The sequence below is a fragment of the Ailuropoda melanoleuca genome, chromosome 3 (genome assembly GCF_002007445.2).
Source record: "Ailuropoda melanoleuca isolate Jingjing chromosome 3, ASM200744v2, whole genome shotgun sequence".
Lineage (NCBI taxonomy): Eukaryota > Metazoa > Chordata > Mammalia > Carnivora > Ursidae > Ailuropoda > Ailuropoda melanoleuca.
Genome location: NC_048220.1, coordinates 98,470,542 through 98,485,769, shown reverse-complemented (window position 1 = coordinate 98,485,769; position 15,228 = coordinate 98,470,542). Strand labels below are relative to the sequence as shown.

The following is a 15,228-nucleotide window of genomic DNA, read 5'->3' as shown; positions in this document are numbered from 1 at the left end:
TTTTTTTAACAAAATACAATGTGTCCAAATGAAAGGGAATTATCTTATGTAATAATCAAAATGAGTAAAGAAAATAAGACCAAGACTGGAAGTATAAATGTGAATTTACTGACCAATCAACCAAGAAATAAATCTTCAAGAAAGTCAAATATTTTAGGCAAATAACTTGAAATAGACTTCAGTAGGCATTTATTTATTATTTTTAAAACTGCATTTCATACCCTCATGTTTTCTATTGGTTCACAATGAAATATGAGACTAACAATCAAAATTAGCTATTATTGAAAGGTTCTTGCTGAATAGATTTTAAAACTTCCAACAGCTCATGAATGTCCATTTTGTAGAACATATTTAAGCCATGCTTATCTAAAAATAATTTTAAAATAGACATGTACTCTAATTTGAAAACTTCCAAGTCAGTATCTAATGAAGATCACCCTCCTAATTTTAAAGGAACTATTTTTAAATTGCAATCAAGCAAATAAGTTGTATTCCTCTTACTAAATTGGTGGTTAGTACACAATGCATAACTTTGCTCTTTGCTCTAATCTCTTTCCCCCACCCAATAAAGCTGGCTTCTTTTTTGTTACCAAGTCCTCCAACTACCTAACCAGCTACTTAATTCTGAAACTAAACTTTTTCTTTTTCTTAAAATTAAAAAAAAGGGGGGGGCTCCTGTGCCTCATTAAAACGTCAGGCCTCTTTTCTGATTCGGCTCATAATTGTATCTTTTAAACCATAACTCAACCTTAATGTATACTGTTTGACACCCGCGTGTTGGGGAGTTGAAGAAAATGCCGTCTATGTACCTTTAAGACCACAAGCTCACTCATGCTGCCTGGCTTNGAAATTAAGAAACTTACTTGTTTTGTCATGGAGTCAATGAGGCGCACGTAGAAATCTTGCTCCGTCCTTATCCCTGGGGGAGAGGGGAAGGGGATAGGGGAACGAAGGAAAATTAAGTGAGAGAGGATCTGCCGCAAAATAAACAAACAAACAAAAAACAAAGAATGGGGCTCCAAGGCGTAAGCAACGCCTACCGTCCCAGAGAAGCACAGACAGGACACCACCACCCCCACTTTCCCCAGTGTCCTGAGAAGGGCCAGTCCCCAAGCACGGCAGCTGAGAATGTGGCGGGACCCCCACCTGGCTTCTCTCCCTTTTTTTGGAGGGAACCCCTCCGCGCGCTCTCCGGGAGCCATCAAGGCCACGATAGCTCTGGCCGCCTGAGCCCAAAGGACGTAGGGCCTGGAGTCGGGGCTAAGCCAAGAAAACAGGCCTTAGGAATGGGAGGAAGAAAGGCATTGGCCCTTCGAGGGCCGGGCTCCACACCTGGCCCCAGGTGTGCTGGAGCCCGCTAAGGCCGCCTTCCGGCTACTCAGGGCCTCCTCGGGTGAAACCTCCTCCGGCGAAACTTAGGAGAGGCCGGGTTACCCCGAGGACGGTGCACGACTCTGCGTGCTCAGGCCTCTGGTCCACCTGCATCTTCCCGCGCACCCTGCCTCACCCGGGGCCCCGGGGTGTCGGCGCGGACCCGACCCGAGCCTCACCATTGCTGTAGAGGAGCTGGAGCCGGTAGTGAATCCCGTTATTGGTCTTTTCGCTGTTGGCTTCCTGGGTTGCAGCAGGACGCAAAGACACAACAAGAGACGCAGGAAAGAGTTCGGCGTGAGCGAGTGGACCCACTTCGAGGCAACTTTCCCGAAGACGGGACCCCCGGTCGGGAAACCGGACATGCCCGGGAGCAGCAGAAATTGCGGCCAACTGTGATCCCTCTGCCGCCCTCCCGACCCTTACTGCTCCCTCTTCCCTTCCAGAAAATTCCGTGGGGCCTGGGGGCTCGGGCCTGGGCCAGCAGAGGCAGGAGCCGCGCGTGGTCGCGCGGTTGAGGGCGGGTTCCTCCCGGGCGCCCTTGACTCTGGAGTGCGAAGCCGGGCTCGCCTCTCTCCAGCTCTGGGGCTCCACGCGAACTTTTTTTGGAGCAGAACCTCATGGATGAGGACCCCGGGTTCGCCCAGGACGGGAAGTGGCTTGGGGAACCCCGTTCAGGAGTGTGTTATGGATGCTTTGCACTCGCCGAGGAGCGCGCCTCCCGAAGCGGCTGGGCCTGCTCCCCGGCCAGGGACGAGGGGCAGCGGCGCTGCGCCCACTTACTTTTTCCTTCTCCACGAACCCCACAAAGGCTGTCCTCTCGATCTCCACGGGCTGGCCCTGTCTGTCGTAGAGGGCCAGGACGAAGTGGAAGAAGTTGGACTTCCGCAGATTGGAAGGCGGCTGCTTCTCAAAGTGAGCCCGGGCCAGACCCACCCCGCTGCGGCCAAAGACGCAGAGTTAGACGGCTAAGCGGGACACCGACGCGCGACCCTTTGTCACCCCTTACACACGCGAGAACCCTCAAACATCAAACTCCTTTACCCCAGAACACCCAGTGGGCGCCCTACACGCCCCCTCCGGCGCCCCGGGCCCATCCGGCGGCGGGACATGAGTGCTCTCGCGTGCCCAATCCTCCCGCCGAGCAAGGGCGCGCCCCCAGAACTCGCGGAAGAGCCATGAAAGTTTCGTTTGGGTTTTGCGCAGGAGATAAAACCCTGCAAGCATTTACTCCGACCTGACACGCGCTGCGTGGGAAGGAAGAAAAGTGGAGGTGGCTGCGGTGAACCCGCGTTTTTGGAATACAGCTGGTCTGGTCGTTTACAACTTGGAGGGAGGGGAGCATGGGAATTGGTCCCCGCCACCCTTACGGATCTCCCGCCTCGGCTTCGAGGGCAGGTGAGGATGGATGGGGAACAGGCTCAGCTTCTTGAAGCCGAAGCCATCCTCCAGGAAACCTCAAGTGCCCCCGCCAAGCGCGGGCGCTCGGCCTCGGGAAACCGCATGCCCCCTCCCCAAGTAAAGCAAGCGAGAAAAAGGATCTAAGGGTGGGGGGACTCAGAGCTGTCAAGGGTGGTCGCTGTGGAACAGGGAACTGGGGATGTTTTTAAAAGACCTGTCCTGACAAAGTTTCGCTGCTCCACAGAAATCCTCACACTCATTCCACAAATCCTATGGACCCGGGGTGCCGACTGAGCGTGCCCGCGGGGGAACTGGAGGCTCTGGTGCCAGGGGCGCCGGGAGGCCACTAATAACCCGACCTGCCCAACACAAGGGCGCGCTCACACACACACACACACACACACACACACACACACACACTCTTTCGCTTCCAGCCCAGTTACCCAACTCACTCTCACTACTAACCACCCCCATCGTTGTACTCAGCGGGGATGGGAACAATGTTGCAGACACTTGTCCCCTGCCCGGAGAAGATGAGGATGAGGTAATTAGTCATCTTCCTTTTTCCCCTTCCGCCCTCTCGGAGTCCGACAGGGCTAGGGGCCACCAGATCTCCTACTCCCCCAAGCCCAGCTGGTGGTCTGGAAAAAAAAAAAAAAGACCATTTCTCACTTGGGACCAGGAGTCCCCGGAAAGGGTGATAAGAGTGCCCAGAAAAGTTCCCCCACGTCAATCTCCAAGGGCAGTGCCTCCAGGCCACACAGTCTAGCATCTCAGGAACTGAGTGGGAGAGGGGCTGTAAGGGATCATTGTGACAGAGGGTGGGGAAGACTTTTAGGAGATGTCAGAATTAAAGTTGGGAGTTGCTGTTCTACCGGTGGACAGAGAAAAACTGAAAGCTAGAGAGAGGGGGACGGAGAACCAGACTAGAGAATTAAGAGAAGTTTCTGGGGAGACATGGAGAGAGAAAAGAAGAGAGAAAGGGAGGTAAGGGAAGGAGAAGAGAGGAGGGAGGAGTGAAGAAAGAAGGGGAAGGAAAGAATGAAGAAAGGGAGAGTGGAAAGACGGAAGAGAGGGAAGGAGGGAAAGGAAAAGAGAAAAGGAAAGGACGTAAAGAAGGAGGAGAAAGGAAAAAAGGAAGGAAGGAGGAAGGAAGGAAAGAAAGAAGAAGAGGAAGGGAGGAAAAGAAAGAAGAGAAGGAAAAAAGTTTAGAAAGGAGGGAAGAAAGAAAAAAGGAAGGAAAGAAAGAAAAGATTTAAAAAAGAGAGAAAAAGAAAAGAAAGAAAAAAGAAAAGAAAAGATGGAAAGTAAGAAAAAGAAAGAGAAGACAGCCAGCCGGGAAAGAAAGAGCAATCACATAAAAACACAGATATCCAACATCGTGCTAGTGAGACGCCTCTTCTGGCTTAAAACGAAATGAAAACAGTCACAGGCGAAGCAGGGGAAAGTGCCGGCAAAGCGTGGGCTCCTCGCAGGCAGCTCCCGGCTCTCTCCGGCCGCAGGCGACCAAGGCAGCGCGGCCAGGGAGCGCGGAGACCCGGAGGCGAGCCGAGCCGAGCGGCGGACTCTCGAGCGCGGCCCGGCCCCGCAGCGGCCGCCGCCACCGCTTCCCGGCTCTTCTGCTTGCGGCTCGCCTCCCCGGCCGCGGTCCCCGAGCGGTACCCACCTCTGCGCCGCCGTGTTGGCGTCCAGCACCCCGGCGCCCTGCATCCACGTCCGCACCGCGTTCATGCCGCTGCCCAGCGGCTCTTCCTTCATGCTGCTTCCACTCCGTTGGATGCTTTCCTGAATCCCAAACATGAAAACAACCTTTTCTTGTGGAAAATCTCCTCCCCCTTGAAAATATTGAAAAAAAAAAAAAAAAGGAAAGAAAAACGCCAGCCAGAGATTTTTTTTTTTTGAGACGATGAACTCGTGCTAGAAGATCTAGGCGGGCTGGAAAGCAAATTTAAAAAAAAAAATGTAAACCTTCGCTCAAAACTGAGCGATAACCCAAAAAAAAAGGAGAGGAAAAAAAAAAAAAGAAGGGAAAATCCAACGAAAAGACCAAAATAAAAAAATAGAGATGTATGCTTGGCTGTTGGGGGTTGTTTGGTTGGTTAATTTTTGGTTTGGGTGCTTTTTTTTTTTTTTTTTTTTTTTTTTTTTTTTTGTAATGATCACAGGCCGGTGGAGGACAGGAGGGGCTGGAGTTTCCTTTTGTAGAGGTACCCTTCACTTGAAGAAGCAGGAAGAAAAAAAAAAAGCCCTGATGGCAATTTAAGAAACAATAGACTCAACTCGCGCTGCCGGCTTTGCTACTTCAAGTGTCATTTTCCACAACCAGGCAAGTTTTTTCCTCTCTCTCTTTTTTTTTTCCTCCTTCTCTCCCAACCAAAGATGTTTCTTTCCTTTCAGTGCGTATAGATGAGGAGGACGCTGGTTGCCGTAGACAGATACACCAGAGAGGGAGAGTGGGGTGGGGGGAAGGGGGGGACAGAGGGAAAGAGGAAAGGGGGGGAGGGAAAGACAGAGAGATAGAAAGAGAGGAAAGGGATAAAGAGAGAGGGGTGGACCCTGCTGGATGGAGATTCTGTTTTCTCCTTGCTAAAAAAGAAGTGATTTGCAGGCTTTCCCTATGGAATCCAGTTTGACTCTCCCCAGAGCTAAACACAGGCACACTAACCCCAAAGGGAGGAGGCGGGGCTCGCGCCTCACAGGCCTGCCCCTTCATTTGCATAACGTCATCCTTCCGCCTCTCAGCAGCCAATCGCGGCTCACGGAGCCTGCTGGCTAGCCGCGCCGGGCCACGCTCCCTCATTAACATCCCTCTCCGGGTGGCGCAGGGGAGCTAGCCAAAGTTCCTCGCAAAGTGTCGAGCGAAGGATCGCTGAACACCGGCGTCTATGCTGGGGAAGAGCTGGGCTGAGCTGGGCAGAGCCGGGCTGGAGAGGGGAAACAGACGGAAGGGAAGGGCGATATTGTTCTCAGGGATTTGAGCTGGGGTCTGCATCCTGGTCGTTGCGGTCCATTTAGCATCCTCGCCACGCCCTGAGCGCACTCTCGGTGCACTGGCTGCGCCCTCCCAGGGCTGATGCTGCGTCCTGCTCCGCTGTTCTGGGACGTCGGGGGCAAAAGTGGAGCAGACGGGAGAGTCCGGGCAGAAAAAGCAGGACGCGCGTCCCAGGTGCCCAGCTCTTCGCTTTGAGGAGGGGGTGGTGGGGTGGAAAAATGGGTGTTCGAGGTTGGGGCGGGAGATGGCGGAGGGCACTTGTCTCCACGCCGGGAGAGGTGCGTGAACCCTGGGCTCCGCCAAGCGAGGCCCTGTGTGTTCCCCAGGGAGTAGGGGGACCCGCACTCTGCCCGTAGTCTAGCTTCTGAAATGGTTCTTGCTCAGACGCTAGTCTCGAGGCCGCCGGTGTTGGGCACTACCCTCAACAAGCTCTCCTGCCTTGAGTAATCCGCGGGATATGTAAGCGGTGGATTGAATGCTGTCACGGAGTTGTATGGGGATGCATTTTAAAATTTATTCAGATTCAATTCCCAACCCCTCACCCCTGCCCTAAAGTGGTTTTTTCTTTAGAGTAACTACCAAAGTAACAACGTCTCCGATTAGTTGGTTATTTAATGTAGGAGTTCTCTCTTCCTCATTCTTTCTGTTAGAATGGGGGACTTGTGCAAACCCTCCCCAACATCTGCTCCTGCCAGTTGTCCTGAAAGCTAGAGATTGAGTTAAGAAAGTGGGGGGGGTGGGGGTAGGAGAGAGGGAGGGAGAAATGGTCTCCTACCTCAGACCTTTCTTTATATATGCTTGTGGCTGCAAAGAAAATAGCTGGAAGTTTCTGAGTAATGTGCCCCATCATTTTTTAGCAGGTTGTAACCTCTAATAAGCACATGGTGAACTTCTGTTTCATTGCCCTCAAAGGAACTCCCTGACTGCAGCCAAATCTGCTAAGGACTCCTTGGGGGAAATTCTCTGCCAGAAATCCAGGTCCCCTTTCTGCTGGCCTTCCTTGGCCCTTTGATTTAGGAAGCTCATGGGGTCAGTGACAGAACAGTACACATGCCCATGTTGAATGGATGGAGACAGGCGAGAATTACGCTTTGTGCTCTTGGCAGAGCAGGAAAGTGAGAGCCACTTCCTGATTCCTAAACCAGGAAAAAAAGTCTGTTTCAGGCTTGTGAGTACATGGCCACTCTCCTCAAACACTACTTTATCTTTGTGCATAAAGCCTGTCTAGCTCCCATACCATTTAATCTGGACCACTAATGTGCTGAGTGCTTGTCCCTGGTAATAATTAATAATTAATGAGATCTCCACCAAGACACTCCTGAAGAGATCTGTCTGAACCATCAGGATCCCCATAGCATCTACCAGAATTCCTGCACACAGCACGTGTTCAGGATGGTTATGCTAGTGGAGAGATTGGAAGGATTATAGGTTTGTGGGGAGAGGAAAGGGGGAGTTGGACATACTGCATCTCTATAGAATTTAAATGCATAACTGAAACCGAGCCAGCTGAAACCTTCCCAAAGCTCCAAGCTTAACCTCCAAGCCCCAAAGAGTCTCCAAAGCCAATCCCTTCCCCTGCCTGGACCATCCCCTGCCTTCTCTAAGGGGATCCTTCAAGCAAGGAGGACCAGGAAACAGAGGCTACTTTTCTATCAATGAGTCCCAGATAGCCATAGCAAAAAACTTGAGCCTCCCTCTCCTTAATTGCCTGAGCCTCCATTTTACTCTCCACTGAACTATATTCAGGACTCCAAGTTGAGTCTGGTGAAGTACATACCTCAGTGATGGGGGACACACACTGTGATGGGGGTCAGATCACTGCCGAAGGGAAGCAGCAAAGGTGCCGGAGAAAGGAGAGACACCGCCACTATGAGGACCAGGATCAGTGTGAAGCACACAATAGATGGATTTCTAGGGGGTCAGGCAGAATCAAGAAGCACTCTGCAAATGTGTTTGTTGAGGGGCCTGAAGCTGCCTATTGCAAAAGGGAAATTGGCCCAGAGAAAGAAGACTTCTGCAGCCCAATTCCTGCCCCAGTGTAGGTAATCTCCAGAAACCAAATAAGAGGGAGGCAATCTCCACATCTGCCAGCCATCCAAGGAGGAAAAACAAAAAACGGCAGGACTATTTTGATGAGACTAATTCCCTGGCTGTCAGAAGCAGCAGATACCTCACCTGAGAGGGTGAGGACTTTCTTTTAATCAAGCAGAGCTATCCATAACTTTTCTTCTGGGCGTCCTCGTGCTTTCAAACTGGCTTTCTCACCCAGTAATAAATGTTTAAGTAGAAAGGAAGCTAAAGAGAAGTAGAAAAGAGACAGAGAGGGTGATAGAAAACTGGAAACAACACCCAGACTAGCAGAGTAGTAAGTTTTTGTTGGATTTCCTCTGGTGAATACTGAACCAGCGATTGCAACTTTAAACTTTGAAAAATTCCTTAAACACTTGTCAATCTTCCCTCATGTGGGTTTAGCATCACCTCCAGAAGGCCAAACATGTGTGTGGAGGGGTACTATAAAGCTGTACTGAGACTAACGTCATCTTTTAAATATTATAGTCACTTCTCCTGTGAAGAAAAATATGGTATGTATAGCATTGCCCAGGCTGTATAGAATATCTGTAATATGACTTTAGGGTGGCTTATAAAAGTAATCCCCAAATTCCCCTCATCAGCCTAATCATATGGGGGAAATGCAGATTTCCAGGCCTTGTCCAGACGTGCAGAATTAAGGAGGGAAAAAGTAAGGGGGGAAACCCTGTGCATAAGAAAAATATACAGCAAAATGGATTTGTATATGGAAGAAGCCATTGGAAAGGCTTGATATTTCCCCTGGAGTTAAGGGTCCCGCTGAGCTTCTCAGAGTTTCTTCCGAAGTGAGGGTTAGCGTCCACTCCCTCCCTCGTCATTGCTCCAAACAGTAGACAGGGCTGCCCAGGGCTCAGGGTCTCCTAGCGTTGGAGGAAGCTCAGACCCACCGGTGACCAAGACCACCCTCCACCTCGAACTTTGAAACCTTCTCACTCTTAGCTATCCCAACCCTCATAAGTCACAGGGAAATCAATATCCTTTCCCAAAGGGCATCAGTTGCCCCAGTAACTTTCGGGAAGAGCGGGCGGGAACACACGCGTCCCTCCGCCCCCCAAAAGGAGCAGAAACGAGATAAATACAGCCGAACAAGCGGGATGTCCCGGGGAAAGAGGGAATCTTCTCGGCTCGTCCGCCCCCAGGAGGCCAGACTTGGGACCTGTCACTTAGAAAATTCCCTCCGTCTCCGCTTCCCTTCCAAAGAAGGGCCGCCTGCTCGGGGAAATGTCCCCTTCCTTTGGCGGCTAGTCAGAGACCGCTTAGGGCGAGACTGAAGGAGAGACGCCTCCTTCGGTGCCGGGGAAGAAGGGACAGGGAAAGCTGGGGCGATGGAGACCGAAGGCTCCAAGTTCCTCCGCAGGCGGCCGCTCTGGCGGCCTGGAGTCGCGGCCGGGGCGGGCAGGGGCCAAAGCGCGGCCCGCAGGAGGGGAAGGAAGGCTAGGGCTGGGCGGCGGCGCGGGGCGCGGGGCGAGTGAGGACCCGAGCGGGGCGCAGCTCGGCAGGGCCCCTGAGCCGCAGCCGGATGCCCGCGGGAGTGGCCCCGCCACCCGCGCGCGAAACCCTGCGGCTGTCCCTCTGAGACCTTTACCTCTGCCCTCGGAGAACGTGTAAGAGCAGCAGGCCACGCTTCCACCGGAAATCCGTCTGTCCCACCTCCTTGCTCGAAGCTTTCTCTGGCAAGCGGTAGAGGGAAGGGGACATTCCTTCGGCCCCTGAAGCCTCTTTCAGACCCCCAGTGCTGCAGAGGCGGCCGGGTTTGCTTGCCCAGGCTGACTGACATTTCCAGTCCCTGGGAACGCGCCTCTCCCCATAGTACAGGCAGGGAAACTGAGGCCTAGGGAGAAACAAAGACACCCACAGACAGCTAGGACAAGGGCTTGGGGCGAGAAGCTCGAACTAACCTTTCCCAGATCGAGCCTGCAGACTTGCTCGGGTTTCCCCTGGGGCGGTCCCCAGATAATAATAGATACCATTTGTTGAAGGCTTTACGGGCATAAACTCACTGAATTCCCACAAGGCAAAGAAGTCAGGTAAGATCGCCCCCATTTTACAGGTGAGGAAACTGACGCCTTGCAATTGAAATGAAACAACCTGTCCACCGCCTCGCTGCAAATAAAGTCGCCGAGCCCAAATTTCCCGTCTGTGCCCTTAGCGTAAGATCCAAACCACTCAGCCGCGGCGCATTATCTCTGGAGTTTGCCTTGACGCTCCCCCCCGCCCCCCCCGCCCCGCCTTCCGCACAGGGTTCGCTGATCCCGGTGGCTCTCGAGCCCCTGGGCGTCCAGAATGACAAAGGAACACGGGCGCAAGTTGCTGTCCGAGGGCAGGCAGCAGAAGGGAGAGAGGAGGGGAAAACGGTTCTGAAAAGTTCTAATGCGTGGGCTGGATGCGCATCCCCGCGGGCAGATCCTGACACGCGTCTTTCCCTGCAGTCCCAGACAGGGCGCGCCAGGGTTGGCTCTGCCACATTTGCTCTGTGACCTCCAGTCAGCCGCTTCTCCCAGTCCTAGCTGAGGTCTTAGAGCTCCAGGCGCATGCAGAGTCGTGAATTGTTACAGACTAAACACGACTTTTCGGGGATGCCTGCGCCGCCCATCAGAGGGCAGAAATCTGTACACCTGCCGATGCACTTTAATAGAGGAAGAGCATACGGCCTTGGCACCTACAGACACCATAGACAGCTAAAAACCAGAAATCTTATGAGCCGAGAGAATAGAGTTGGAGGCACCGCCGGAAAGGCTCTCCGGATCCGAGGCTGTCCTGGGGCGCAACCCATACCCCACCCTTGGCCCTTCCCCCGCAGTCCTCCAGCCCTCTTGCTTGGAGTCTGATCCGCGAAGGGCCCTCCTTCCTGCTGCAGAAAGAGTCTCCAGGATGCGAGAAAGGAGCATCCCCGGCTGTTTAGAAATTAGAATCTCTTCAGTAGTGCAAACTCAAAAGGAAGAAACTGAGGCCTGCCCGGATTTGAAGGCGAAGAGAGGGAGACATAGGCCTCTTTGCTTAGAGGAAATGTAGAAGAAAGGGGAAGTTTTGCAGAGGAGCTCGGGACGCCTGGGTCCCAAAAAGTTCGCACTTGTATTTTCTTTGAAGCACAATCTATTAGATATTTACGCACCGTTCGACCCTTCGAGGTCTTTGTTGGCCGCCGAGATGCGAGAAGAGTGTGATGTGAGCGTGTAAATATGTTTGTGTAAAGGAAGAGTGGCTGCGTGTTTGTGGGCCCGTGCAGTACGTAGGAGAGTGTGCCAGTGAGTGACAGCGCGCGCTTGGGTGCATGTGCGCGGGTGCGCTTCAGCAGGATTGTCGGACGCAAGCTTGAGCACACGTGAGCATGGGTAAAGAGTGTGCATGTGTTAAGTGTAGGTGTGTCTCATTTATGTGAGCATGCGTGTGCAGAAATGCTATGTGTGCAAGAGCACCGTGCGCTTGTGTCTGAGCCTGAGCTTACACGTGGTTCGTTTGTCCATGTGTGCATGTGAAACCCAGCAAAAAAGTCCCACAAATCTCAGGGCCCGTCAAAGGAAAGGCAGAGGCAGGAATGCGGACTGAGCGCCCCAAGGCGGGAGCCGAAACTGCTGAGCCTTCGGCCTGCAGGGAGCAGGGAGCCGCCTACCGGGCGCGGGACTGGCCCGGAGGCCGCGGGTTAGCGCCCAGCTCGGCTCCGGGCAGGCGAGGCAGGTTCCCGCTGGGGCCCACAAATTACCGGGACCGCGCTCGCAACGATCCCTGCTGGGCAGTTCCGAGCTCTTAATTGTTCCTCGCGGACAGTTTCTGATTATTGATGCCGTGTGTCCTAAAAGAGACCGCTTCCGGGTTATTTGCTTATGTTTTTATTATCGTTATCACCGTCATTATTTGGTGGCTGTATGATGATGGTGCCAAAGCCACCGACACAGCCCTACCCCGCCGCTCGGCGGCTGCCCCCGGCGTGCGGTAACCCGCTGACGCCCGGATCTTCCCTTACGTGGAGCCACAGCGCCACCTCGCGATCCCCCAGCCTCTCTCCCGTCACTGCCACCCAAGGCAAAGCTTTTCCTGGTCCAGGCCCCCAAATTCCCAGTACTGGATGGTTTTCCATTCGCTTTCACCATTCCTCTTTCCCTCGCTAGAACGTTTCACTTCGCTGGAGCCTTGAGATTCCCCAAACACACCTTGCTGAGCAACCTTTGTACACGACCGGAATGCCTACACCCTTCCCACCTGGAGAAATTCCGCCCTCTTTAAAATCACTTGGCGCAAAGTTCACCTCTTTCATGAAACCTTTCCAAACCCGGTCTAGGCAGTCATTTGTGCCTTTCGCTGATTTCCCTGGTGCTCATATCACGTTGGACAGGAAATCTTCCAGGTCTCTCTTTCCCTTCCCTAAGCAAGGAGCTCACCTACAGTGACTATTTTTTGCAGATAGCAACAATAACAATAAAACTTGGTATTAACCGAACGTACTCTACGGAGCATCTTATGCAATGTGCTATGCTAAGCAACTTATTCATTATCTCGCTTAATTTTCCCAGAAAACCACTGAGTAGACATCAGTATAATTCCCCAGTTTGCAGATGAGGCTAGAGAATTCCTGTCTAAGGTTGCAATGCAGAGTTCAACCCAAGTCTGCCGGTCTGATTTTTTTAATCTCTTTTCTTAACCTCTGTGCCTTGCAGTCTTACTCAGCTCTAAATCCACAGGCTTTAAGACAGGAGCAGGCACAGAGTGGACATTCATATATTTATGAATAAACGAACCACAGCCAAGATAATTTTTTTTCTCCAAGAGAGTTGGGCTAGAAAAACACTGCACTTATCAGCTACCTTGATTGAAATGTTACCACAATGATTTATCCCAAAAGAGTGTGCCACTACTAATGAGCTACATGACTTTGGTCAAGTCACGTCATCCTCAATTTCCTCATTTTTAGAAGTAGGTTTGCTCTCTTAAATGAGGAAAAAATGCAAGGTACTCGATATAAGCCCTTGTACTCTAATCAATACTCAGTAAAAGTTGGCTATTCATACAATTATTAATGATCATTTTAAAAACTAAGGCACAGAACACAAAATTGACTTACCCCTAGTCACAGAGAATTCACCATACCCCTGTATAAAATTATCTCATTATTATATCTTCATTTTCATCTTGGACATAAAATATGTAATAAAATATGTTTAGTTTATTGTGGTTGGGGTGTTAATGTTAACTCTGCTCTGTTATAAAATTTTAAGGGGCAGGGGGGAAAGATATAATTAAACAGTAAATCAGCAGGCTTTGACTCTCACCCTTTCCTCCTGCTTTGTAGATTTTTACCAAGAAAGATTTAAAGAAAGACTATAAAAGTGCTTATTATTCGGGAAAGTACAAAACTCTATTTTTTAATTCTGGGGACATTCTGAGCTAGTTTGAGTTTTCCCCACTTGAAACACTTTGTTACTAGTAATACACTAAAAGTTTAAAAATATGTATCTAAGCAAATGATTGTAGCCAAATAAAAAACAAATGAGGGTTGTTTAAACATATTCCAGACATCAGACATTAGGCTAAGTTTTAGAGGTTCAGGGTCTCTTTTAGAGTGACTCATTAAATAATTACTGCTATTAGCAGTTTAAGTGAAAATGAACTTTTCTGTCTGATCAGGCTGTAACATTCCTACTACCAAATTATTTTAGAAAGACTATTGACCAGTATAGTAATGTCATAAAGAAACGAAAAGAGTCTTTTAAAATTCACAAAAGGCATAAATGTATCTCTCCATGTAGCTGGCCCACAGTGCATTTTCAGAAACTTTATCCCAGCCCCAATTTATTTTAGTTCATTCGTACCTGCTTCCCATTCCATGCAATACTCTTGTATGCAGATGAAGAAACAAATTCAGGAAACTTTACCTGCAGCAAATTAATGTGTTAAGATTTTATTGTATAGCTGACAGATATTTTATTATCTTTGGGGATTTGAGTCATATGACGGTGAGACAGTGTCTTTTTGACAGTTTGGGGAGGGTCATGTCTGTTCTGTTTTCTTTTCTTCTTTATCTCTAAAATGGTAGCCATTAGAGATGTTCACCAAAATTATGGTTTTCCTTCTTCCAGGTGCATAGTAAGAGTAGAGATTCTGATTCTTCTGCATTTAGATGTGACCCTGTGGTTTGCTTGGATAAATGAGGAATCATCAGTAATTTTTTTATGTGTTATTTAGAGACAAAAGCTTTAAGAACCAATGTGCAATTCACCAAATCCCCTTCACCGTGCTCTATCTGCGGGGGACCCCCACACGGAGTTTCCTTCAGCCTGCCACCCTTCACAAAGATAAGGTGGAGTAGAGACCGCTCCAACCACAGGGCACATTTAACATGCGTGTGAAATAAACTTTTGTTACTGTAAGTCCCAGAGATTTTTTTATGGCAGCTTAACTGAGCCTTTCCTGACTAATATGCCTACGAAGGTAATGCATCTTTCCTTCCTTCCTTCCTTCCTTCCTTCCTTCCTTCCTTCCTTCCTTCCTTCCTTCATCTCTTTTTCTTTCTTTCTTTCTTTCTTTCTTTCNAATAAACTTTTGTTACTGTAAGTCCCAGAGATTTTTTTATGGCAGCTTAACTGAGCCTTTCCTGACTAATATGCCTACAAAGGTAATGCATCTTTCCTTCCTTCCTTCCTTCCTTCCTTCCTTCCTTCCTTCCTTCCTTCCTTCCTTCCTTTATCTCTTTTTCTTTCTTTCTTTTCTTTCTTTCTTTCTTTCTTTCTTTCTTTCTTTCTTTCTTTCTCTCTCTTTTTCTTTGATAATGTTAAAATTCTTCTCCCAGAGTGAAAGACTTCCATATCTAATTAAATAATTAGATAATACAATTAATTCAACTAGAAACCTATACCTCAATTCATACATTTCCTGTGGGTCAAAACATCATTTAGAAAACTCTGAAATGGGCACAACAACTGAATTTTAGAAGTTCTGAAAAGGAATCTCAGAATCATTGCTGGACCTCCCCAGGAATTTCGGGGGACCCTTTGCCTGCCTGCAGATACCCAGTGAAGGGTAGGCCATAGAATCTGATTCAAAGAGATTTCCTTAACGACTGTATGAGGGGACAGAGAAACATCACTTCCTTCAGTGTGGTCGTTCCCATAACTTCAAGATGCAGAAAGGGAAAAATTTGGATAACCAACTTATATTTAAGGAACATGACCTAGGGTAAGTGATTTAGTTTTTCTAGACTTTACTTTCTTCATCTGGAAAATAAGAGTATGAGACAAGATCATCTTCAGGACGCCATCCAGTTCTACTAAGCCGGAATTCTGAGATATTCGAGTGACAGCAGTTGCAGGAGTTGATGCTATGGTGTAAGAATTTTCTTGTGTTTCTATCCTCAGCACTACTTTGGGAAACATTTTCAATTTTTT

At 49.7% G+C, this 15,228-nt stretch overlaps 1 protein-coding gene across 9 annotated transcripts in view; it reads right to left on the bottom strand.

The window, feature by feature from the left end:
* The window catches only part of EBF1 (EBF transcription factor 1), a 391,621-nt gene extending 381,891 nt beyond the window's left edge, over nt 1-9,730 (bottom strand). For 4 of the 9 annotated variants that reach the window (XM_011219330.3, XM_034656797.1, XM_011219342.3 and 1 more), the window contains exons 1-5: nt 9,438-9,730; nt 4,439-4,557; nt 2,155-2,311; nt 1,551-1,614; nt 864-919 (exon numbers count right to left, since the gene is read on the bottom strand). In XM_011219330.3, coding sequence (XP_011217632.2) covers nt 864-919; nt 1,551-1,614; nt 2,155-2,311; nt 4,439-4,557; nt 9,438-9,629 — 588 coding nt within the window. In that variant the 5' untranslated portion in view covers nt 9,630-9,730. Of the gene's footprint in view, nt 1-863; nt 920-1,550; nt 1,615-2,154; nt 2,312-3,444; nt 3,764-4,438; nt 5,268-9,437 lie in introns of those variants that run through there. The other 5 variants (XM_019794908.2, XM_019794913.2, XM_019794919.2 and 2 more) reach the window with 3 other exon arrangements.
* Between the last annotated feature and the right edge of the window lie 5,498 nt (nt 9,731-15,228).